The following is a 25,779-nucleotide window of genomic DNA, read 5'->3' on the forward strand; positions in this document are numbered from 1 at the left end:
TGGTATCAGCTTTGACGAACCTTACAGGGGATCTTCCAGGCTCCTCCTACTTCTGTAGGGACAGTGAGTACATGTTGCTCCCCATGGGTGGCAGGGTAAGTGTTAAAAGGAGATCCTAGAACTGCTTGCTCCCCAGACTTGAGCTTGTCTCTGGGTAAAGACAAAAAGTGGTGGACTGCCGGGCTCTGTGGGTTTTCAGGGATCAGCAGACAGTGTTTTCAAACATCTACTGCTGTGTGGGCCTGACCCAAAAAGGGACACAACTGTGAATGCCCTTCCAGGGATTCCAGAAGCTCCTGATTGGCTATTTCTCCCATGGATGTGCAAAAACTGCAGTTTGTTTCTGCCTTGCAAGATAAAATACCACCTTTTCCCCTGCAACTGCCAAGTCGTTCCCCTTCATTCACCTCAGAAACCACAGGCTCACATGCTAAGTGAACCTCACCATATGTGACACTGGCCCTGGGTGTATCTTTGGTCATTCCTCCTGCCCTTTTGGCCAATATCTCTGTAGGACCAAAGGTTCTTGTTTAATGTTTTCTTTCTGCAGGCAAAGGATACCTCTAAATGGAAGCATGGTTTGTAGCCTGGAGGTCATAGTCATAGTACAGTCCATCTCTTACAGTCGCCTGTAAGAGACATTTGATGATGGACTTTGACATTTTGGAACTGGTATTCTGCCAGAGTTTTTCTCATCAACATGGATTGGAAAGTACTTAATAATTTAAAAAAAAAAAAGTAGGGCTTTTTGTTTTGTTTTTGTTTTTTTAAGACAGGTTTTCTGTGTAACTCTTGCTGTCCTGGAACTCCCTATGTAGATGAGGCTACCTTCAGACTCAAGAGATCCTCCACCCTACCCTGCCTCCTGAGTGCTGGAATTAAAGGTCCTTCAAAAATAGAAACAGAGAAATAGAATGTTGTAGAATTGCCCCATACTTCGACCACCAGAAAAGACCCTAGACCTTGATATAATAATTTTAATTGGGTGCTTTTTTTTTTTTTTTTTTTTTTTTTTTTTTTTTTGAGAACATGGTCTTATGTAGCCCAGGTTGGGCTTAAACTATTATGAGACTAAAGATGGCCATGAATTCCTTGAGCCTTCACATTACAAAAGCTGTTTAAAAAAAAAAAAAAAAAAAAAAAGGAAAGAAAAGAAGTTCTAACTTAGAAATACTGGGGCCAGGCGGTGGTGGCGAACGCCTTTAATCCCAGCACTTGGGAGGCAGAGGCAGGCGGATTTCTGAGTTTGAGGCCAGCCTGGTCTACAGAGTGAGTTCCAGGACAGCCAGGGCTACACAGAGAAACCCTGTCTTGAAAAACAAAAACAAAACAAAAACAAAAAAAGAAGAACTGCAGCTGCACACAGACATCTGCACTGTTTACTGCACACAGACATCTGCACTGTTTACTGCACACAGACATCTGCACTGTTTACTGCACACAGATATCTGCACTGTTTACTGCATAACCAATGTTAAGATGGGAATACTTGTGCACAGAGACTTAAAACCTTGGCGATTTTTTTTATTTTTGTAATAAAGGATCTGTAATTGCTGGGTCAGAAGGTTTTCAGTTATTTATACATTATTTACACATTTGTTTGTTTTTATTATTTATGGCAAGCTGTCCTGGAACTTGCTGTGTAGACCAAGCTGATATCCAACTGAGAACCTTCAGCCTGTGCCTATGGCGTGTTGGAGTTAATGGGATTAAAGGTGTGTGCACCACACAGGGCTCCAGAGGAGGTGTTAGCTTCAGTGCTCGCTCACTTGTTTAAACCTCAAGGACCAGACTATGAACAGACACATTTTTAAAAATTTTATTTATTGACGCAGTCTTCCTATGTAGTCCAGCCTCAAAACCAATATTCCCTCTTGCCTTTCCTGGGATCACAGGCTCTGCTCTTAGCGCAGCCCATTTCCAGTCTTTGAAGAGTAAGATTTTGGTGTAAACAGGTTGGATTATCTGAACATGCTAGTCATCTGTGACTTAAGTGCTTATCACTTTCTGTACCTGTTTTATAAGACTTTGCGTCAAATAGATTTAGGTGTTTATTTCTTAACTGTTTAGCTTTTTTAATTTTTACTGTTCTGACTCATTGTCTCATGTAGCACAGGTTGACCTTCAATAACAGATTCTCCTGCCTTTGACTCCTGAGTGCTGAACTACAGGTGTGCACCACCATGCCCGCCTTCCTTCTTAGCCACCTGGTCTTTTGAGACAGGCTATTGGTCTCTAGCTTAACCTGGCCTTGCACTTTCAGCAGTCTGACTTGGTTTTCGGAATACCGAGATCACAAGAATGTACGACTGCTGGGCTCTCTTACTCTTAAAAGTTCTTCCTGGTTTGGGGCTAGAGATAGGGTTGAGTTAGTTGAATGGCTAGCATACACACACAAGACACTGAGTTCAAGTCCTAGTGCTGTACAAAGGATTACAGGCATAGTAGGCACTTTGTAATCTTGGGGAAGTGAATGGCCTGCCTGTCTCAAAAATAAAAACAAAAAAATCCCAGTTGTCACTTATCACTTCATTGTTTTCCTGCTAACCCAAAGCACTACTCTAGAAAAAACAACTGACTCAGGCTGGAGTGATGGCTCACAGTTAAGAGCACTGGCTGCTCTAACAGAGGGCCCAGGTTCAATCCCCAGCACCCACTTGGCAGATCACAGCTGTATGTAACTCCACTTGTAGGGATCAGGTAGCATGGAAGGAAACTGGGGTACACTGAGGATTTGGAGACTTGAAGGGCACATGCATGCCACTAGGAATACTGAACTTTGTCCAATTTTTTTTTTTTTGTGCTTACAGAAATGATTGTATCTGGGAGGGAGGATGGAATGGGGGTCTCCAGAGGGGAAACTGGGAAAGGGGGTAACATTTGGAATGTAAATAAATAAAATATCCAATAAAAATGATTATATCTATTTTCTTTTTTTAAAGGTTTAATGTATTTGTTTTCTTTTTAAAAAGATTTAATGTATTTTGTCTTCCTATATGCATATGCATTTGTGTACAGTGCCTGCAGAGTCCAGAAGAGGGCATTAGATCTCCTGGCATTGGTGTTACAGGTGGTTGTTAGCCACCATGAGGGTGCTAGGAAATGAACCTCAGTCCTGTGGAAAAGCAAACATACAAAATAGTTTATGGGAGGCTTACAGTGTGTAGAGGGTTTGAGCCCATGACCGTCATGGGGAGCATGGCAGCAGGCACTGGAGCAGCAGCTGAGTGCTCACATCCATATGCAAGAGGTACAAGGAGCTGGAGGGACAACTCAGGGTCTACACCCAGTTATGCATCTCCTAATCTTTGCCACTCAGTTCCAACATCTGTGGACCAAGCATTCAAATACATGAGCCAGTGGGCCATCATTGAACCACAAACAGGTTAGGGTTTTGTTTGTTTGTTTTTAAATCAAGTCAGACCATGTTTGGCATGTGTCATGATTAAAGGGCAACTTGCAGGAGTTGGTTCTCTTCTTTCTACCATGTGATCTTGGTGATTGAACTTTTACGGTTTGGGCAGGAATCCCCTTTACTTGCTGAGCCATCTCGCCAAGAAAGCCCAGCCCTATGGCTCAGCTGGCATCACACTGGCTTTCTGTACAAGAATCACAAACCACCCAACAACCAAATATGTGCTACCATGTTCTCTGCAGTTTTTGAAAGTTTTGTGCTGGGAATTTAACCCAGGGCCTTTTGCATTCTAGGAAGGGACTCTATCACTGAACTATATCCTAGATGTTTTTTAAAAAAAAAAAAAAAGCTTTTGTAGTGCTAGGTCTTAAAGTTTCAAACCTGGAACAAAGGTCTAAGGTGCCTATTTCACACATCAAATGAGATCTGGCCACCAGGTTCTCCCAACATCCCTCAGTCTCTACCTCTTACAGGGTGTAGCTGGCATGCCACACCCTCTATCCTGAACTCTTCAGCCCATAGGCTAGGGCTGGGCTGCTCTTCCTCCCCCACCCCACCCCCAGAGGCCTTTCTCCCCTATTTAATCCAGACACTCTGTTTATTTTTCCCTTTTATATCTTTGGCCTCCTAGCTGCAGGACCTGGTTCCCTCTCCCCCTTCTTCCCGTCCTCCCAGCCCAGCCGAGCCTGGCCATGTCCATTCAGGATTCTCCCAGATGTTCCTGTTCATACCTCTACCTGTGCTCTTCCTTTTCTCTACAGAAACTTCTCCACCATACCTAGAAGTCATGTCCTTTGATCTGCTTTTTCTTCTCTCTCCTTTTTTTCTATTCACAAGAAACTGAAGCTGGGGCTTTGCATGTACTAGGAAAATACTCTACCAGTAAGCTGTACTGACAGCCCTGCCTCTGTAACTGGTATCCAGTAAGCTGTACTGACGGCCCTGCCTCTGTAACTGGTATCTCAGGCCAACTATGCTACTCATTACCAAGAGTACTGTATATGAAGTTTGTTTCCCTCCCTACTTTCTTTTCTGCATTTTTCTGAATTGTTTAAAGGAAAAATAAAAACTCACCTGTGGACTTTGAGCTGTTTACTAGGTTAACAATTAAATAGTAGAGTATAAAAAGCTAGCTTTCCAGTATGAATTTTACTATTTCAAAACTCTGCTTCCTTCATAGAACATTAATCAACATTAATGTTCTAATTTAACAATGAGAATTCTGAAAGTCAAATTGCAAATTTTGCTTTGAATGACTTCAATAAGGAGGCAAGTTAGAAGACGACATTTTTAAAACATGAGAAAATTAGTTTATTTGCTCAAATAGCTCAATATTTTTTTCATTCCTGAAGGTTTAAAATTCCCGGCCTTTACATGTTATGTGTGATAATCCATCAAATGAATGAACAAGGACTTCCTTAGCAGGTGTAAGCAGCTGGGCAGAACTCTGCCTTTGCTTTCCAAGAACACCTTGTTTTGCTTGTTCTTTAGGCCTTTAAAGTCTCCAGTTTTGCTGTGTCCCCTCCCTTCATGGATCTAAGATAACTTGTCTTCCGTGGAGCTACAATGGGTATAGCCTCTACCCATGGCCCAAGCACACGCACTCACTTTTCTTCTAAGCTAACTCCGTCTTCCTCCTTTTGCAGGGAACCAAGGAACATACATGTCCCTGAAGCTTACTTTCATTTCCAAATGCTCTAACCCCTGAGCAGTTTATGTCTAAGATCTGTAACCTGTTGATGGATTTAAAGAGCATTTGCTCAGCTTCAGGAAGCATAGCTGATTTTAATCTAATGGCATCTGTTTTACCTACATTTGGGTCCCACTGGAGTTGATAGCCGTCCTTAGGTTGGGCTTCCTTTGGCCGTTTGCTTAGTGAGTTTTACCTTGGCAAGCACCACCGCTGAGCAGACTTCATGTTTGCGTGTGGGAGTTCTCCCGCCTTTTCTGAACTACTTGGGTCACACCCTGCATGCATTGCTCAGACAATTCAGTTCTTTCAGGTCAATTTTGCCATGACATCTGCAGACAAATATGGGGCACAGTATTACAGGGAATTTCTACCTCCCTCTGCATTCCGGTACTTCCAGATTCTGTCTCTTTGGCATTCTTTCTGTCTGTGAAAAGGTTCACATCTTAGCCTCCCTATGCTACAACAGGCTCAACTCGGGTCCTAACAATCAGACCCACCAGCCAGCCAGTGTCCCAGTCCCATCTTTTCTTTAAGAGCCGGTCTCATGTAGCTCAGACTGGCTTCAAACTTGCTGTGTAGGCAAAGATGACCTTGAATCTGATTCTCCTGCCTCTACCTTCTGACTACCAGGATTACAGGTTTACCACACATACAGTGGGACCAAACAGTATTCACACATGCAAGACAAACATTTACCAACTAACCTTCCCAATTCCTTGCCCATGTCCTTCCATGTCTTCAGTGTTCCCAATGCCACTGCTTGCAGGAGCACTGTGGGCAGTTCCTATTGCTGCCTATATGGAATGCTTGCTTTCTCAGGCCAGGCCACTGTGTAAGTGCTCCTGGCTTTGGACACGCCTCCCCAACCTGCCATTCCCATGTATTTATTATTGGTTGTGTGGGCGGCCTGGGACAGCAGCTGGGACAGCAGCAGTTGAGGGTTACAGAGGACGTCTGCCTGTACACCTTTTCATTATCCTAGGTCACAGGGCAAGCACTGGGTGTGTGGGGACAGACAATCAACGTAGAACACTTTTCTTAACTCTAACAATGAATGTCAGTAAGATGCCACACAGCTGACTGTACCCTGTGCCCTCAGCTCTGAGGGAGCCTGTGCTGCTGCCCATCTGTGTTCCTGGTCCAGTCTCCCCAGCACAGGCTAAAAAGTAAGATAGATGTATCTGCTTATCAGAAGACAATGATACTCTGTATTCAATTAAAATTAATAAAAATATTTTATTGAATTTCAGGAACTTGGTACTTTTTAAAAATTCCAAATCTTTGCACACAGATCAGCACTCTGCTTACTCTGGAACCGCAGATGCTTGGACTTCACGATTGTCGCTTCTCTCCTTGTATCACACAGCATAGAAAACCCAAGTCCTGATGTTCCCCACCCTTCTGAACTACTACAGCTACTCTGTGACCAGGCCCCCAGCAGAGGACAAGGAAGTGGGGTGGGGTGTTTATGGAGACCGGCTGCTGTCTGTGAACACATTCTGCAGTGTGGGGACAGCTATACAAAGTTATGCCACACACACATTCTGGAATGCACTGTATCCAGGACACAGGTAAATTTCCCTTTGTGTTCTGTGTGGTTCAAGCCAACGCTGCTGAAGTTATCCAGTCCCTGAGGGAGCTCACAAGTTTGGTAAAGGTCAAAGAAAGACTCCTTAAGCATTCAACAGTGGTGCTGCAGTGGACCTGGGAACTGCTGCAAGCTACTTGTGTCAGGATCATATGTCCCCACATCAGATATCTGTTGAGGGCTAAAGCCCATGAACCCAGCTCTGGTGTGTGGAGGGGCTTCTGGGAACTCAGATGAACATAAAACTAAAGCAGTGTCTTAAACACTGGGAAGAAACCTGGGTTTAGTACTCAGTTAATCTACAGTTCAGCTTCTGCGGCTGCTCTCTCCGGCAGCTTTACATTCCTGTGTTCCAAAGCAGCAGCAAGGCCGATACAGCAGCAAGGAGAAGAGATGAGTGTGTACCCGTCGGCACACTTCACCCACTCGAGACTGACAAGGTGGCCTTAGAGAAAAAGAAAATTCTCCTTCCATCTTTATTTTTTTTCTATGATCCCCAAAAGAAATCCCTGCAGACCCGTAAGGTCTGCTTGGGGCCCAGAGGTAATGAGTGCAGACCTCACTCACACAGGGAACAAGCCCTGGTCGAGCATGCTACACACACGTCTCCAGATACACAGTATGTCCAGCTGGTGGTTACCTGAGCCACCCGTGACTAGGGTGGCCTCCTGCCAGCGCACCATGTTAACTGAGGCCCATAGTCTGGACGCACATGCTGGGCACAATACACCCAAAGTTCTTTAAAGTACTCTGCACACTGCAAACCTTGACGAAATAGATATTCCGAGGTTACCTGCAAAACGATGGCGGAGGCAAACTGCTGTGGGCACATGCGTTCTCACTCACATGATGTCTCACCTTTATTGTTTAAGAGGCTGAGTTATATAAACCCAGCTGTGTGCAGTAACTCCACATCAACACGCATCATCTGCAGTAACATTGTGACAGCTCCGTACTGTGGGTGAAGCAATACTTAGAACAGACTTATCATATTTGGTCTTTATGTAAATAATGTTTTAAATTGCCTAAATATACCATTCTGAGCCATTTCATTCTACCAGGAAAATACAGGGTTTCCCCCCCTCTCTTAAAAAAAAATTAAATACCAAAATAACTACATTTAAATAAATAACGTTATGATGATGACATTAGGAAAAAAACTCACAATGAGGCTAACGCCCTCTGCCTGTTGCTCAGCTCTAAGTCCAGAATGCTCGGGAAAGGTGAGCGGTGATCCTGAGTGTGGGCCGGGCTGCTGGCCTCCCACCCCGTCACCCTCGCCTCTTAGTTTTACTCACTCTATGACATAAGCAAGGATTAGTGTGGGACTTCTTTCTGAAAAGCCAGAGAAACCTCTTGAGAATCAGAAAATGGCCTGGGTGCTTGATTCTTGGCCACAGGGTCTTACTTCCAAGACCCTCAAGTTAACTGGCAACATCTCTCTAACAGCTCTTGCTATGAGTGTGCCATGTAGATAACCAGTCAGAAGCCAGAGCTGACCCCTAAGATTCCCCAGGTTCTGGGAGAGATTTATGACCTTGGTCAAAAAAGGCGTGATAGAGGCCTGGATCTGTTTCCCACGGAGGGAGGGAGGATCTTTTGCTTTAAGCATACACAATATGTAGGAGACTTGTTTTACTAGAGTGGGAAATTACGCCAAGGACAAAGTCTACATAAAGAAACAGACAACAAAACCCGCAAGTTACAGCAGGTACGTGCAGCCTGAAGGCTAGAAGGCTCCCAGAGTCTCTTGTCCCAATGACCCCTGGCCTCATGGGTCCATGCAGCCTCAGCCCACCCACCCTCTACAATGGCACAAGGTAGGTCAAATTCATCAGGTAACTGCTCTAAACGGAAATGGGCAGGTCAGTGTCCTAAGGGAGAGCCACCCATACACAGGCAGGACAGACTAGAGCAAACCATCCCACGGGCTAAAATCAAACCACAGAAACAAACAGAATGACGCTCTTTCCCCCAAATGAATCTAAAATTTCCAGAGTAGAAATGGAGTGATATGAAATGTCAAAGACCCCATTACTTAGTAAAGAAAGGACATCCCCAAGTATTCTAATTCCACATGTGGACAACAAAATACTGTCTTGTCTCTCAGCCACAGCCAGCAGTTCCCATGAGGGCAGCAGGTGGCTGTGGCTCTGTCCCCTAAAGGAAAGCCAGCGAGATCCACTTGTAGCAGGTGCTGGGTCCTCACAGGAGACTCAGTCCTTTGGGACCTGGAGTTCTTGCTTGTAGTAAAAGCTGAGCCCACAGACGACAGCCCAGCGAGTGCTCTGTCGGAGACACCACCTCTGGAACCAGGGTTGCTGTTGTGGGTCTGTTCAAGTGTAAGATGTCTTTAAATTAAGGAGTTTTAAGGCCACCTGGGTTCATGTTTTCAGTGCTGAGAGGTGAAGTCCAACCGCAGGGCCCTTTACCCACTGAGGATGTGCTCCCTGCTTCAGTGAGAGGCAGCATCTCCTTTTGGCACCACAAAGTTGATGTCTGAAGAAAAGGTCTCCCGCAGCTAGTTCTGGACCGCCTTTTCTCTCACGGCTGCTGGTGGTGCATCCACGCTCAGGGCAATGACGATGCTCTCGCCATCTTCTGCTTTAACTCGTTTGAGCTCCGGCTGCTCTGCCTGGTCACCATTCTGGCGCTTCGTGGGCAGGGATGCCGATGCTGATGCATGGGTGGCCAACATATGGAGAGGACTTGCCACTGCTGAAGGGACACAGTGAATCAGAACCCATGCTACTGCAAACACCACACCCTCTGAGCCTTACACCGAACCCCAGGGAGAGCCCTACAGGGACAAAGCCAGAGGTTCCTGAGCAGAGGAAGCCAATTCCCATCAGTACAAAGAACTCTGTAGCTTCTACAAAAAGCACAAGCCACTCAGGGCAAGGAGGCTTCTGTTCACTGGGAGGATGGAGAACTGTTCCCTCCAAATAAGAAGTAAGGCTGTTCTGGTTTGAGAGCCATTTCTCAACTGTTCAAGACATTATCTAAAGCATATGTCGTCTACAAAGAAGACATGCTTACACTAGGAAGATAGCTTAGAACTTGCCACCCAAGCCTGAGAACTTGAATTCTATACTCAGAACACACATGGTGAAAGGAAAAAACTGACCCACAAGTTACTCTCTTGACCTTCATGTGTATGACCCCCCCACACACACAATAAATGTTGGGTTTTCTTTGTGGGGGGCGTCTAGGAGATAGATACCCACATCTCACCCACCCCTTCCTTTTAATTTTTAAAAGGACTATGGCTCACTATGTGGCTCTGGAATTCACCCCACCCCCGCCTCCAGAGTGCCAGAATTAAAAGGGTGCAACAGCACACCCAGCCCTGACATTCTCAAGGCTGACTTCCATACAGTGGGCAGTCTCACAGTCAGCTTGTCTGAGGGAACCACTATTACCTGTTAACTAGTTAGGAATCTAACTATCACCACAATGATCCTGAGGGTTTCTGTCAAAGCTATTGTTTATGTAAGATAAACACTGAGCAAAGCAAATTACCTGCCAACCTAGATGGGCCTCTCACCACATTAACTGAGGAACAAGCCTGAGGACTCTCAGTGAGGACGAGTCCTGTTTCCACTCGGCCCTCCTACTGCAGCAATCCTCTCTCCTGTCCGGAAGGTCTGTCTGTCACACCTCAATGAACAGCTTTAGGTCTATTCTTCTCAAGTTGTGATCCTCCTACATGTATTACCAGCATGTGCCACCACAACCTGCACGGTCTCTTTTCTCCTAGCTGCATATATTCACGTACGTTAAGCCCCGCTGGCTGTTACTCTGGATAGCTCCAGAATACAGGTGCCAATGGGAGGTTGTTACTGTTCTTCCAAGCTTTAGCTATCCTTGTTGCAGGTGGTGGTATTCCTGATATATGTAAGTCATCACGTCACAGGGGGACAAGGCTCAAGCTGAACAACCCAGAAAGAACACACTGGCTTCGTCACACCAGCTCACTGCGTATAAAGGGAAAGACCCCTGTCCTCCAGCCCAAGTCGACAAGTTCCATTCTTTAGAGCAGAGCCCTGTAACTCACAGGCACCAGTAAACATAAGCACAGCATGAACATACCATGAAGGAAAAGACCCTGCTTTGTCCCACACTCAGCCTAACTGTTTTCATTACTTTTTAAAGGCTGGAGGATAGAACCCAGGGTCTTGTGTATGCGAGGCAAGCTCTGTCACATCCCTACCCCACTGTACACGCAGCATGAGTTGCCATGAGGACTTAGGAAAACATGTTAAAATCTAGGAAGGGGATATCCAACTGTCAGTGGCAGGCATGTCATCGAGCAGCTATGGAGAAGGCACTAGCTACCCTTCTCAGCTCCCGAGACGTGGCTGATGCCGAGCGTGGCCATGCCTAATCATTCAGGGTCTGGGCAAGTGGTCTAGGCATCCTTAGGCCCAGGCTATCTCCAGCTTATCTTGAAACTCAAATCTCAATCCACAGCCTCTTGCTGTGGTATTCTCCCTCAGCTCGTGTGTGCACTTCTGCTACAGATGGCTCCCACACAGGTCCTGCCCGCCCACTCTGAGCTGTGAGAAACATAGGCAGGAGAGCCTCCCCCCACTGTGGGGAGCCGACAGAAGGCGGCTATCATCCTTGCAGCCATCTTGAGCCATATACCCTGACAAGAGACTTGTTTACAACAGCCTACAACAGCTGAGCACATGCTGATAACATCTTGTTTTATATACCCAGGATTTTTCCTTGGGTGTGTGAGACTTAAAGCTGTGATTTAGAGATAAGACCTAAGGGCGTGACTTAAAGGCATGGCATAGAAGTGAGACATATAAAAGGTGAGAAGCAGACAGAAGAAATTATTAGACACTTGAGAGTAGGCACTTGAGACTCGAGACAGGCAACTAGGATTAGACACCTGAAAGAGGACTTGAGACTTGAGGCAGGTAACTTGGAACTGGGAAAGAGACTAGCAACTTAGAACTAGGATTAGGACTTGAGACTTTGGTGCCAATGCCCAGGACCTGAGACTTGGTACTAGGAACTAGGGACTTGGAGAGAAGAAGAGAGACTGAAGAATAAACGGGATTGAATCACACTCTGTCTGGTCTTCATTCTTCACATCCGTCCTCACACTCTTTCTTGCTGAACCCCGACCCGTGGACTAGAGCAGCTTGGGGTAGTGTGGGCTCTAACAATTTAGCCCCCAAGACTTTTGGCAGTGCCGGTTCCAACATTGATAGAGTGGTCCCCGACATTTTGGCCCCCAAATGTGGGGCAGAGCGGTTCTCAACACCCCACCCCAGGCCAAGGCTATGAAGCTGGGAGTACTGCTGAGAGCAAGAGCTGCTGTGCAGTCCTCACTGCATGCCCTCCTCCTGTGACGACAGAAATCTAACTGGAAGAAGATATATACCTTCAAATACATGTGTCTGGGAAGTGTCGACAGAGCACCAACTCAGGACACAGTGTCACTGCAATGGCTTCAGCATGAAGACTGTTCTCACAGTAGATTAGAGTCATTATGAGGGACCCTGCTTTCTGCCACACCAGCAGGAAGGTTTTCAAAGTAGATGGTGCCTTGATATTGACCAGGCCAACAACCTTAAGAGACAGTAACTTTTTCACTAATTATGACCTCCCTAGTGTGAGATACTCTTACAGTAACACAAATGGACCAAGACTGATGTCCAGCCTGATGTGGAGTCAGTTAGTTCTCTAACTCACAAGTCTTAAGTTATAATTAGTAATTCTGAAAACCATGACAGACTAATGGTACATTCTTCAACCCAGCCAGAGAGAGCAGCAGGGTGTACAAGCACAGCCCAGAGGAGGTACAGAGCACACAGGCTGGACAACAAGTAGCCAGAGACTCAGACAGCTGAGTTCTCGTAGACATAAATATCAGGTGTCAGACATCTGGGCCAGCCTTTATGGAGTGACCCTCTCCGCATGGAGACGTGCTGCTTCCGGGATGGAGCAGGGAACTCTAGTTCTTCATCTTGAAGTGCTCAACACCGGGCTCAGGTGTGGACCTTTACCCCGCACTCAGGGACCAGAGTCAGACAGACACTGAGAGGGAGGAAGAGGAAGGGAGGAAGGCCATGAACTGAGTAGGTGTATCTATGTAAGGGCTGTGCAGACCTGACCCTGAGCATGAGCCATGAGAAGGTGGGCTGAGAACCTCATATCCCCTAAGAAGATGCAAAGTCCCAGGTACCAGTCACCTAGTCTTTCCCACCACACGGATGTTGTGAGTGTCAATACTGACACAGCTACCCTCAGGAAGAAGTGCTGACCTCGGGTAAGAGCTTTTGGTACCAGGAGGGCACATCGGGTTTGTCAATACAACAACTTGAATTAGGGTAAGCAGGGGTACAAACGAGGGTAGATGGGCATGCCCATGTGTGTGGACCATCACTGGATGTCTTCCCTCGTCTCTTCTCCACTTTCATTTTGAGAAAGTCTCTCACCTGGCCTGGAGCTTCTATAGCTCGGCATGGTGTTACATACTATAGCTGCAACTACCTAGGAGGCTGAGAGTAAATCCCTGGAACATGCCAGGCAGCAGGCAGTCACAGAACCGCACCAGCCGTAAGGTACTCTTGTACTCTTGTAAAGAAGCACCAGCCCAACGATCCCAGCTCTGACTGAGCTACAGGTGAGCCACAATCACAGAGTGCTGGTCCACTTCCAGAGGACCCAAGTCTGGTTCCCACTGCTGGGAACTGAACTCACGGCCTCTAGAGGAAGAGCAAGTGCTGTTCATTCAATAATATCTTCAGCCCCAGCTTTTCAAGAAAGAACATAGCAACTCTGAAAACTGTGAAGCTGCTCTAAGTCCTACACTATCAAATATTAAGACAAGATTTAATTCTTTATGTAAAAGTAACTAAGCACATACATCTTATTAGTATGCAGTTGATTTTGTCTTTATGGGTCAGCATAAAGTGCCTCAGCAGATAAAGGTGCTTGCTGTCTACTTGTGACAACCTGACTTTGATCCGGAGAACCCACATGAAGGCGGAGGAGAGAACCAACTCAACAAAGGTGTCCTTTGACCTTCACACTCACAGTTTTTATTCCTACTGAGTTAGGAAGATAAACCTATGCACCAGCGTTCATCTCTCTCTGCTTGCACCAGTAGATACAATGTGGCTGGCTACCTGGAGCTCCATGGAGGATTACATCCTCAAACTCTAAGCCACAGTAAATCCTTCCTTCATGAAATTGCTTCCTGTTAGGGATTTTGTCACAGAGACAAAGAAGGTACCTATCTGCATACCTATCTATCTGGAATGTTGTAAAATTTCTGGGGGAGAGACTGGGAAATAGCTCAGTGGTTACGAACACTGCTGCTCTTATAGAAGAACCACGCTCAATCCCAGAACCCACGTGGCAGCTGCCTGCACCTGCAGTCCAGGGGTCTGATGCCCTCTTCTGGCCTACATGGGCACTGGATGCATGTGGTGTGTACCCATAAACATAAATGAACGAAAGAACGAAGATAGAAAACTCTCTACAAATTAAGGGGCTGTGGCCCTACTCATGTGGAAGGCCCATGGCCAACTCCCCAGCACCACTGCACTGTCCAGGGCTTCAAAACTGCCAAGTCAGGACAGAAGCAAACATGGAAGCCCCATCTATGAGTTAGGAGTCTCATAGTTATGCTCCCAGTCGCAGCCCCAGAGTGCCAGTGAGGGCCATCAGGAGCGCAGATGCTGCTTACCATTGTTCACCTGGCTGTGCACTGCTGTAGGCATTGGTACCACGTGAGTTCCGTTCTGCGTTACAGTTTTTATTGGAAGCTGGTGTTGACCTAAAGGCGCCTGCTGCACTATGGTGACTGTCTGAACAGGGGTGCCCTGTGATGTCTGGATGATCCGGCTAGCAGCGCCCAGTGTGGCTGGGCTAATTGCAGGGACAGGTTCTACTTTCACTGAAATCAAAAGAAAAGGGAGAGATTTAGCAGTTTTAAAAACAAGGCTGGCACAATGCCGAATCCCAACATCCCAACATGAGTATCCAAGACAAGATCACAATAAGGCAGTCGTGAAACCGTGTATCTAAAAGGCTGGGCGGAGGTGGGGGGACATAGCTCAGTAGAGGAGTGGAAGAGCAGTGGCCTAGCATGTACACGGCCCTGGGTTTGACAGACAGCATTGCAAAAAAATGTTTAAAACCAAGTAATGGAGTAGAGACGCCTCAATGGTTAAGACAGACAGACAGACAGACAGACACACACACACAAATTGAAAAACAAAAACAAAAGTAAAATCTTTAAAACCACATAACACTGGGTTGGGGTGTAGCCTGGTGATACAGGGCTTCTCTAGGATTTATGTCGAGCCAGGCTTAATTTCCAGCACTGCTAACCCCAAAAAGGCAGCAAAGAAACAACAACAACCCCCGAGGAACACATTACAACAGGCAGAACAAAGCAACAACCCCCGAGGAACACATTACAACAGCCAGAACAAAGGCTCCCATGGTCTTGGGTGAGTCAGGAATGAGAAGCTAACACAAGGCTTTTCCGTGCTCACCTCTGACTTCTCTGTGGTCGCCATTCTCTTGCGGTTCAGCCTTAGGAGGAGCCAGCACCGCAGCCTGAGTGACCACAGCTTGTCCAGCAACTGTGTATGTGTTTGCTGGGGCCAGTCCAGCCACACTGGTGACGGACACTGCTGGTATCTGATGGACAACATGGACCGTCTGCACAACAGGTGGCTGAGAGGTGGGGGTGGTCACTGGGGTTGCAACAGTGTAGGTGACAGGCTTAATGGCCGGGGGTAGCTGCCGCTGGACGGTGATTAAGACGGGCTGACTAGAGAGAGGTGACCCTGTTGGGAGACAACATGAGCAGTGTTGAGCGTGCACGGCCCCTTCATCTGACAGTTCCCACACTAAGTAAGCTCTTACTAACATGAACATGGACTTTAAAATACAGACCATTACTAAGGAGAGACATGTAATATCGTTTTACTAAATTTTTCCAAGATTTATTTTTTTTACCTGCTTAAGTGTTTTGCTTACTTTTGTGTCAGTGCACACAGAAGTTTGAAGACAGCATAGAATCCTTGAGAACTGAACCACAATGTGGGTACTAGAAACTGAACCTGAACTCAGGACCACTGCAAGAGCAGGGAATGCTCTTAACCACTGAGCAATCTCTTCTGCTCAGATGTAGTATCTTAACAGAGACACTCAGTTTCCATATCTAATTACTAAAAACTGCGAACTCTTTTTTTTCATTTATTTTTTTATTGGATATTTTATTTACATTTCAGATGCCATCCCCTTCCCCTCCCTAGAAGACCCCTATCCAGCGAACTCTTTTCTGATTTCTGCTTCTTTCCATGAGTCCTCCTTCAAGGATATGGCCCATACGAGGGCCTAAAGACCTGCCATGTGCGCCCAGAACCAACACTGTCACTCTGGTAGGACAGAGGCACAAAAGCAGAAGCAGACCCAGGGATGCAGAGCCACTGCCTTTGTCTTTCAGCAGTGGCATCAGCAGCTGCAAACAGCTGGCAGGCAGGGTCTCTCTGGGCCATTGAGCCTAGAGGTCAAAATGCCCATCCTCTAACTTTACCAAGGTATGCATTTTATTCCATGTTGTAGCTCTGCAACTAAACTGTAAATATTCATCTACTCACTAAATGGATACATTTTTGTTCCAATCAGGGCCTAGTTTGTGTAACTTCTTTTGGTGGGGAAAGGGCTTTTTTTTTTTTTTTTTTTTTAATTTAAAGGAAGCAGTTGAAAAATATGAATTCTTTTTAGCTTTGTTTTTAGGAACAGGGTTCCACTATATGCCAGGCTGGCCTTAACCTCACAACAACCCTTGCCTCGGCCTCTTGGTGCTGTCATAGTGGTCACACACTACCATACTTGCATGCTGATTAAAAAAAAAAAAAAAAAAAAAAAAAAAAAAAAAAACAATCCCAGTGCCACCCCTTTTTCCAAAACCTTCCTTCCACATAACACTCAGGTACAAAGTGCCAATTGGCAGGTCCAAAGCTTCTCGAGGCTCTACTGCTACTTCAGTGCCAGATGCAGGCATCCGTCTGGCCCCACCCAAGCCCCTTTGCCACCTCTTCTCCTGTGGTCTCACCTGGTGCACTTTGGGCAAACCTCGCCTCCTGGATGACAGCAAGTTTGGGCTGTGAGGCTCCAGGCTCAGGCTCCAAGGGGGCTGGGGAGCCTTCCCTTGACAGGCTCTCGGGGGTCTGGGCGCCACTGGAGTGAGCAGACAGCACTCCGGCATGGTTGGGAGAAGCTGGGGCACTCCTGGGTCACCAAAAGAAGACAGTGGGATTGTTACAGTGATGACCTAAAAAGGATGTGTCCATTTAATCTTTATAAAGGAGGGCTTCTGTCTCCTGCCAACTGAGTGCAGGTCTGTGTGTCTGACTTTCTCTGTACTCACAGACTGAGCTGTAGACCCAGGGACAGTACCAGTGCTATGTCATACAGGCCACGGGCTGCTGGGTTCCATGAGAAGGCTGCTACCTTCTCAGAGCAGTGTCTATGCAGCCAGGCAGCAGTAGCTGGCAGTGAGCAGACTGTGGGACTAAGGCTCCTACTAAACTCATTTCTTTTAGGTTAAAAACATTCCTAATGAATGTGAAGCATCGGGCTCTAAACTCGGGCAAATGAGAAGTCTTGAGTTTACAAAACTGAAAGTCACTTTAAAGAACTGTTCACCTACCAAAAGAAATGAAAACTACCACCACGTGGTGCCATGACCTTCCTACTGGAGTCTAATTATTCTAAGATATGCATTAAGTTCAAGGAAACAGCAAGCAGTACAAGTACAACCAACCTTTCCCAGTTCCCCATCCCAACACCAGTATGGGCATCCGCAGATCTTCTTTTTTGGAAGAACTCTCTGCCAACATGCTGAGGTGGCATTACTGACAGTGAGTGCAGGCTCTGGCTCCTGTGTCCTTACCTAGAGGAGAGAGGTCCCAGGGGGGTTCTAAAGCAAGGCACGCCCCTAGGCCGTCTTTTCCTAAAAGCCTGCTCTACCAGCTTGCTCTCGGAGGCAGGATCTATCCTCCAGAAGGAGCCTTTGCCTGGTTCTTCCTGGGAACGCGGCACTTTGATGAAATAACGGTTCAGAGAGAGATTGTGGCGAATTGAATTCTATGAAACATAAAAAAATACGTAGAATTCATTTTGTTGAGAAATGAAGATATGCCCGAGCCTTAGTGTCCTGTGAAGCAGAAACCTAGGTGCTCAACTGCAAACACAGCAGTGAGGCCTCAATACCCATCCCTCCCTGTTGATCCGCTGACAATCAGACTGCTCTGGGTTGGAGCCTTCGTGGCCACAACTCAGGGAATCTCGGGTAGGGAGGGGAACCTGGGCATGACAAGGGTTAAGACTCTGCCATTTCCCATTTCTTCCTATCAAGGTAGGAAATAGGCCTGTCATTACCACTTTGGCTTCTGCCAGATGGGAGTAAAGACTATATTGCCAACTCTTTCTGTTTGGAGACAAACAGCGGACACAAGCCACCCCTTTAAAATGTTTATTACTGAGTGTTTTTGATGAAAGAATCTGTCATGCCATTTAAAGAACATCAGTATAGTATAAAGTATTTATTTAGCAAGTCAGCAAAGACCAGGAGTTATAAGTGACTCCACCTTCCAGTCCAGTACTTGGCTCTGTATTTGCAAAGTACATCCATGTGATTATTTGATCTTCATCAATAATTCCATTGGGGAAGGAGAGAAAAATCAACTCCTAAGCCATCATTCTTCTTCAAAAAGTTCAGCTTCAGGTTTTCCAAGGTCTGAGACAGTGCCTGACTTGTGACCACTTGGCTTGTGGCCACAACACTGAAGTACACACAGGACAAAAGTCATAAATTAATAGCTACTATCTCATATTCTTACAATCTTTGAGTACATTTTAAAAAAATCAAACTTTCAAAATGGTAATAACTTAAAATATGGGGATATCCAAAAAACTTCAATTTTCTCTATTCCCCATTAATATTCTAATAAATCTAGCCATGGCCTGAAGTTCTAACTTGTCATAGGCAGCTAAGAAATCTAACAAATGTTCAGTATTTCTTTACAGTCATTCCCAGAGACTGTTCCAGAACCAATTAGTCATAGGTAGGAAACAAGGCCTCTGACTGTGGACCCAAGTTACATCATGGGCAGTGTGAAGGGGCCTGGCTGTGTCTGACTTTCGAGATTTGGAATACTTGAATAAACCAACATATATTGCTTCGATGTTTTGTTATCAGGTATTGCTGACAACCAACCTTTCTTCCAATTCCAGAAAATCAAAGGGGGCTGTTCTTGGTGCCCATCAAACACAGAAGGCAAACCTTCACCAGCTGCATTCAGACCTTTTAGGTTTGGAGGAGAGGCAGAGTCAAAGGCTGTATGTTAAGAGAAGCAACCCAAACAAAGATAACACAGGCTCAGTCAACATCCCTAATTCAAAAACCCAAATCCAAAACTTTAAGGAAACGTGGTGCTCCAAGTAGAAAATCCCCACCTGTCCTCATGTGCCATGAAGCACTGGCACACTGCAAAATTACAAAAAATTACCCTCTGACTATGTGTACAAAAAAAAAAAAAATCAATGAATATCATATTTAAATTGGTTCTTTCCCCTAAGAAATCTTGTTATAGACAGGCAAATATTCCAACATCTGAATCATTCAGATAAAAGTCAGTCAACTCAAAAAACACCACCTGAAAAGCCCTGCAGCTCCTGTGGATAAGCCACTCCCATCACTGAAGACCCCTGTCCCTTCAGAGCACAAAGCCACAGAAGAGACATTCAGAGACTGCAGCTACACTATGCTCCCATCACCAAAGATTCCGGAGACCACAGCGACACTAGCATGGAAACAACTTAGCTTGCACATGGTCACAGTGGGAATGTGGAGGCAGTAACTAGGCTGGCTGCCCCTCTCCCCCTCATGTGCTGAGGACACTCACGCAGTGCTTGGGATCAGGGAACTGCTACTCTCAGTTCTGAATATTACAGCCTCCACCCAGTCTGGGTCCCCTTCCAGAGAATCTGCACACAGCATGTGGTCAAATTCACAAATGGTCACCTGTAATATCTTATCCAACACTCTACAAATAAGGGAAACAACAAGATTCTTAGTTCAGATACAAAGAGAAACGCACCCATTTTTCGTTATTATTTTAGGCCTGCATACTATGGCCAAGCCTTCAATCTGCTCTTACAAATGAATGTAATCTTAAGAAAAATTCTTCATCCTTCTTCAAAGAAAAAAGAGGGCTGCAGTTCTTCAATGCTAACCATAAAGAACATCTAAATCAGCCCGGGCTCAGCTCCCAGCCTTGCTCGCACACTGCTGTGCAGCTTCAGTTCCCACATCACAGCGCACTGTCACCCACTCTAGTCCCCTCCCAGGGCGACAGCCCACCTTTCCTACTTTTTTGTAAGTACAACAAACACCCAACACCTGGCTGGTAAAGCTATAAAGAACCACTGGAAGCAGGCGTAGAGTACACTTATAACCCTGGTTTCTGAAGAGGCTGAGGCAGGAGCATTTCAAGTCTGAGGCCAGCCTAGACAACACAGGGAGACTTGCTAGATAGGGAATGAAACGGGGAGGAGCTATAAACAGAAACGGAAACCTAAGAAACAAATACCCATCTTTCTATACAATCTAGTTGCCTCATTTTGTGGTAGAATTTCCTCTGTAAATTACAAAATAGCTAGCTGTTCAACACAGAGACCCTGTAATATCCTAAAAGTTAAGACCCAGAGGCAGTCCTATGGATGCAGAGCATTTGAGATGAGAAGGAAGAACACTGCCATCCTGCAAACACACTGCTGGAGATCAGGACTCAGCTGGAAACCCACTGCTGTGCGTGTGTGTCTGTGTGTGCCTGTGTGTGTGTGGGGCTGTGCATGTGTGTCTATGTGTGACTATGTGTGTATGTGTGGGACTGTGCATGTGTGCCTGTGTGTGTGCGGGCTGTGCATGTGTGCATGTGTGTGCCTGTGTGTGTGTGGGCTGTGCATGTGTGCCTGTGTGTGACTATGTGTGTGTGTGGGACTGTGCATGTGTGCCTGTGTGTGACTATGTGTGTCTGTGTGTGCCTGTGTGTGTGTGGGGGCTGTGCATGTGTGTCTGTGTGTGTCTGTGTGTGACTATGTGTGTGTGTGACTGTGCATGTGTGTCTGTGTGTGACTATGTGTGTGTGGGGCTGTGCATGTGTGCCTGTGTGTGACTATGTGTGTGTGTGTGGGGCTGTGCATGTGTGCCTGTGTGTGACTATGTGTGTGTGTGGGGCTGTGCATGTGTGTCTGTGTGTGACTATGTGTGTGTGTGGGGCTGTGCATGTGTGCCTGTGTGTGACTATGTGTGTGTGTGGGCTGTGCATGTGTGTCTGTGTGTGACTATGTGTGTGTGTGGGGCTGTGCATGTGTGTCTGTGTGTGACTATGTGTGTGTGTGGGGCTGTGCATGTGTGTCTGTGTGTGACTATGTGTGTGTGTGGGACTGTGCATGTGTGTCTGTGTGTGACTATGTGTGTGGGGCTGTGCATGTGTGCCTGTGTGTGCCTGTGTGTGTGGGGGGCTGTGCATGTGTGTCTGTGTGTGACTATGTGTGTGTGTGGGGCTGTGCATGTGTGTCTGTGTGTGACTATGTGTGTGTGGGGGGTTGTGCATGTGTGTCTGTGTGTGACTATGTGTATGTGTGGGGCTGTGCATGTGTGTCTGTGTGTGACTATGTGTATGTGGGCTGTGCCTGTGTGCCTGTGTGTGACTATGTGTGTGTGTGTGTCTGTGTGTGACTATGTGTGTATGTGTGGGGCTGTGCATGTGTGTCTGTGTGTGACTATGTGTGTGTGTGGGCTGTGCATGTGTGCCTGTGTGTGACTATGTGTGTGTGTGGGGGGCTGTGCATGTGTGTCTGTGTGTGACTATGTGTGTGTGGGGGCTGTGCATGTGTGTCTGTGTGTGACTATGTGTGTGTGTGGGGCTGTGCATGTGTGCCTGTGGGGCGGGGGGGGAGGGGGCAGAAAATAACCTGGAGTTTCATTCCTTAGGAGCCAAACATACTGGGAAATTTTTGAAACAGGGTCTGCAACTTGCCTAAAGACTCCCAAATAGCCTAGGTTTTTTACATGAATTCTGAAAATGGAACTCGGGTCCTCCTACAAACCTTGTTTATTTATTTATTTACTCTTTTTAACCAACTGATCTGTTTCCTCAGTCCTGGAGATCCAACGTTCTTAAATAAGCTGTTCTGTTAAGAAGTCTTCCTCCTGACCCAGAGAAAGGTCAGACTCAATGGAGAGCTCTCATGGCAGGACAAGACCAAATGAATGTCAATACCCCAAAGCCAAGGACAGGAGCACGTTACAAATGCACGCCTTTAATCCCAGCACTTGAGAGGCAGAGGCAGGAGGATATGAGTTCAAAGGCAACCTGGTCTACATAGCAAGTTCCAGGACAGCCAGGGTTGTTACACAGAGAGACCCTGTATGGGGGTGGGTGAGTAGGGGTGCCTGTCTATGAATTAAAACAGATTCCAGAGCAGTTAATCTCTCTCACGCTAAATATCTGGAGCCAGTAGGAATGAAACATTCCACACTCAGGTAAGAGACACAGTCATCTTTATGAACCTTGATCTGTACAGAGAAGAACATGTCTGAGTAAAAACAAGAGTTAACAGCATTCTTTAGCAAGAAAACCTCAGGAGCTCAGGATCCCTCGGGGCAACATATACCAGAAACACACAGACAAGAGACAATCACATAGCTTGAGTCTTACTCAAGCTTTCAAAACCACCTCATCTCAAAGCCCCTGGGAACTGATATTTCAAATCATCAGCATTTTGAACATTAAAAAACAAAACACCCTTAGACCTTAGGGTCCTTACATGCTCACACTGACTCTGTCCCAGGAGATCCCATGGGATCGAGTGGATAAAGTCAATGCTCTTTGGGGCCTTTCAAAGTCACCAGTGCTTTAAGCACCAAGTCCATTCTGGGGAGGGCAGGCAAGTGCTGAGGATCAAAGCTACAACATGCTGAGCATTCTACTGAAGAGCAACGCCTCTAGCCCACAGGCTATGTTCACAGATTAAAAACTACTAAATACAGTTGGGACTCAATATGTAGTACGTTAAGGCCCTTGACACAGACCAGATGATGGCAATGTTCTCCAAATCCCGTGACTTCTTGGAGATTATTAAGCACAGTCTGTGCAGATCAGGAAGGGAAGGTGGAAAGGTGAGGGCCTTACTTTTCACGTTCTATGACTAAAGACTCTTTAAAAGTCAGTAGCAAGGATCTAGTTAACACATCTATACATCTGCAGGAAAAAAGGGCTTTTAGGGCAGTGCATGGTGGCACACGCCTTTAGCCCCACACTCAGGAGAGGCAGAGCTCTGTGACTTCAAGGTCAGCTTGATTGACACAGAATGTTCTAGAGCATAATAATTTTTTTTGGTTTGTTTCTGTTTTTTGAGACGGGTTTCTTTGTGTAACAGAGCCCTGGCAGTCCTAGAACTCACTCTGGCCTGGAACTCACAGAGATCCACCTGCTTCTGCCTCCGAAGCACTGGGATTAAAGGCATGAGCCATCACTGCCCAGTAAGCAGACTAATTCATAAAAAGTATAAAATGTTTAAAAAGTGTAAAAAGTATATAAAAAAATTAATTTTTAAAAGTTTTTCCTTTCAATAAGCAGAAAAATCACCCCCACATAACCACATTATAATCTCAACTGAACATTTTAAAAACTGATCTTTATTCATCAAATCAAAGCCCCAAAATAACACTGCTGTCATTATTGGATATTTTATGAATTAAGAAAAAAATCATAATACATCTCTCTTCTTTGTTTTTTGTTGTTGTTTAACACTGCATGGCAAACTTACCCTTTTCCAAATCACTTCAATTCCTAAAGTTTTCTACACACCCAGTAAGTGGTAATATATACTAGACACACAGAGAGAAAAGCCTGTGCAGTGTATGGTTTAAAAGTTACAGAGAGACCAGGTATGCATATCATTAATCCCTGCACCTGAGTGCCAGAGCCAAGCAGACCTCTCAGGAGTTCAAGGCTAGCCTGGTCTATACGGTGAGTTTCAGGAATGCCAGTAAACTATACAGTGAAACCCTTTCTCTAAAAAACAAAACCCAAACCCACCACCAGCACCAGAACCAGCAACCTTCCAGGGAACCCAGGCCCCAGAACAGCAGCATGGTGAAGAATTTGGAGGCTCTTCACGGGGGAGATTACAGGGCCTGTCTGTATCTGTATTACCTACAGGCCAAGTATAAAAGCTACATTCTAAACACAAAGTCAGGATAACCATGGTAAAACAATTTAAAAACCAGTCTCTGTGAACTGTGAAGTTCCTGTACTTCCAGAAGCACAGGTGGATGAACATGAGAGGAGAATGAACTTTAGTTTAAAACTCCCCAACATTTTCAACAACCAGAAATGAAAATCCCCCAGGCTTTATGCATCCCAGGGAAAGCCTTTTCCCAGACAGAATAAGCATCTGTTTCAGTTTTCTCCAGAACTGCTGTTCCCTCTCTACCAAAGGGCAGGGCGAAATCAGGCCTAGGATGCTCTCAGGAGACTCCCTCCCTAATGACCTCTCTGGTGTACATCCAGGTCAGAAAAAGCAGCATCCCAGTAACTGAGGCAGACTTACCTGCCAGCCCTTGTCCGCAGTCCTGTAGTACGGATAGTTCTTAGTGATGTGTGTATAAATCCCATTTAGGGTAAGTTGTTTATCAGCAGCCATTGTAATTGCTTGTACTATCAACTGTGCATAGGAATAAGGTGGTTTCGAGTCATCCTGTGTTAGGGGGAAAAAAAGCACCTAAGATTCCAGAGTATTCTTTTATGCATTCTTGTAACAGTATTTTTATTATAGAAGTAATATAACTGGGAAACTTCCGGAAACGTTAGTTGGAAATCTGTAGAATGTATAGAAACATTAAAAATCACCTGAGGAACCAGCACTCGAGGCAGAGGCAGGCAGAGCTCTGACTTCAAGGCCAGCCTGGGCTACAAAGAGAGTTCCAAGACAGCCAAGACTGCTGCATAGAGAAACTCTAAAAACAACAACAACAACAAAAACACAACACAAAACAAGCAAAAAGAAATAATCAAGAAAACCAAAAACAACCCAAACCAAAACAAACAAAAAAAATCACATAAGGAGAAAATTTAAATGGCAAGAACAAAACAGTAAATATGAGCAAAGCCACTGGACTTCAGAGCCCAGCGCAGTACAAATCAGGAGCGCCTGTGACACGGAGAGGAACAGGCATGTCCAAGTGTGATTCTGAGCGAGCACAGCACAATCGTGGTTCTGATAGGGATCTTTCCACACATCAGAAGTCACAAGGGCACTTGAGGTAGGACTGTTCAAATGCCCATCTACTGCCAAGGCTCTGCATGCGAGGACATGCCTGTGTAGGAGCCTCGTTTCTGTATGAACTTCTAGAAAATGCATACTAGCACTGGGAAATAGCAAAGCAATGTAAATTAAAAGAAGCAATATATAAAAGTCAGTATATTCAAATGATACCACTTATTCAAAGCACACTCAGCAATAAGCCTGGGTTTGATCACCATCACTGCAAGGATGTGTACTGTTCATAGATGAAATACGTAATTTATTAATGTGTAGGTGTGATGCCTGAGTGTGTGTCTATCCAGCACGTGCATGTAAGTCATGTAGGAGAAAAGAGCAGGGCCCCTTAGAGCTGGAGTAACAGTTGTTAGCCCTGTGTGGGTGCTGAGATTTAAAGCAGGTCCTCAGGAAGGGAAGAGCAGTTAGTATTCTTAACTGCTAAGCCATATCTCCAGACTCTTCCCCAACCCTGCCTTGTATTTTTAGAATTTACAGTTTTAAAGCAAACCACTATTGTGCTACACGTTGAGTTAAGGCCAGCCTACAGAATAAGACCCTGAATCCCGATTCAGTAGAGATGCACTTAGGGATAATGGCAAAATCAGAAGGCATAAAGAACGAGGGCTGATGAAAGCTCAGACGGCATGAGCTGACGTGTGGAGATGTTTTTCAGTTCTCTAAATGGAAACCCTTAACACACCA

The 25,779-nt window shown here is 45.8% G+C and overlaps 1 protein-coding gene across 1 annotated transcript in view; it reads right to left on the reverse strand.

Moving 5' to 3' along the window:
- Positions 1 to 6,324: 6,324 nt before the first annotated feature.
- The window catches only part of Foxk2 (forkhead box K2), a 49,107-nt gene continuing 29,652 nt past the window's right edge, over positions 6,325 to 25,779 (reverse strand). The window contains exons 4-9 of the mRNA XM_034505884.2: positions 24,367 to 24,513; positions 17,636 to 17,829; positions 16,796 to 16,971; positions 15,225 to 15,521; positions 14,411 to 14,620; positions 6,325 to 9,414 (exon numbers count right to left, since the gene is read on the reverse strand). Coding sequence (XP_034361775.1) covers positions 9,218 to 9,414; positions 14,411 to 14,620; positions 15,225 to 15,521; positions 16,796 to 16,971; positions 17,636 to 17,829; positions 24,367 to 24,513 — 1,221 coding nt within the window. The 3' untranslated portion in view covers positions 6,325 to 9,217. The remainder of the gene's footprint in view (positions 9,415 to 14,410; positions 14,621 to 15,224; positions 15,522 to 16,795; positions 16,972 to 17,635; positions 17,830 to 24,366; positions 24,514 to 25,779) is intronic.

The sequence above is a fragment of the Arvicanthis niloticus genome, chromosome 6, assembly GCF_011762505.2.
Source record: "Arvicanthis niloticus isolate mArvNil1 chromosome 6, mArvNil1.pat.X, whole genome shotgun sequence".
Taxonomy (NCBI): domain Eukaryota; kingdom Metazoa; phylum Chordata; class Mammalia; order Rodentia; family Muridae; genus Arvicanthis; species Arvicanthis niloticus.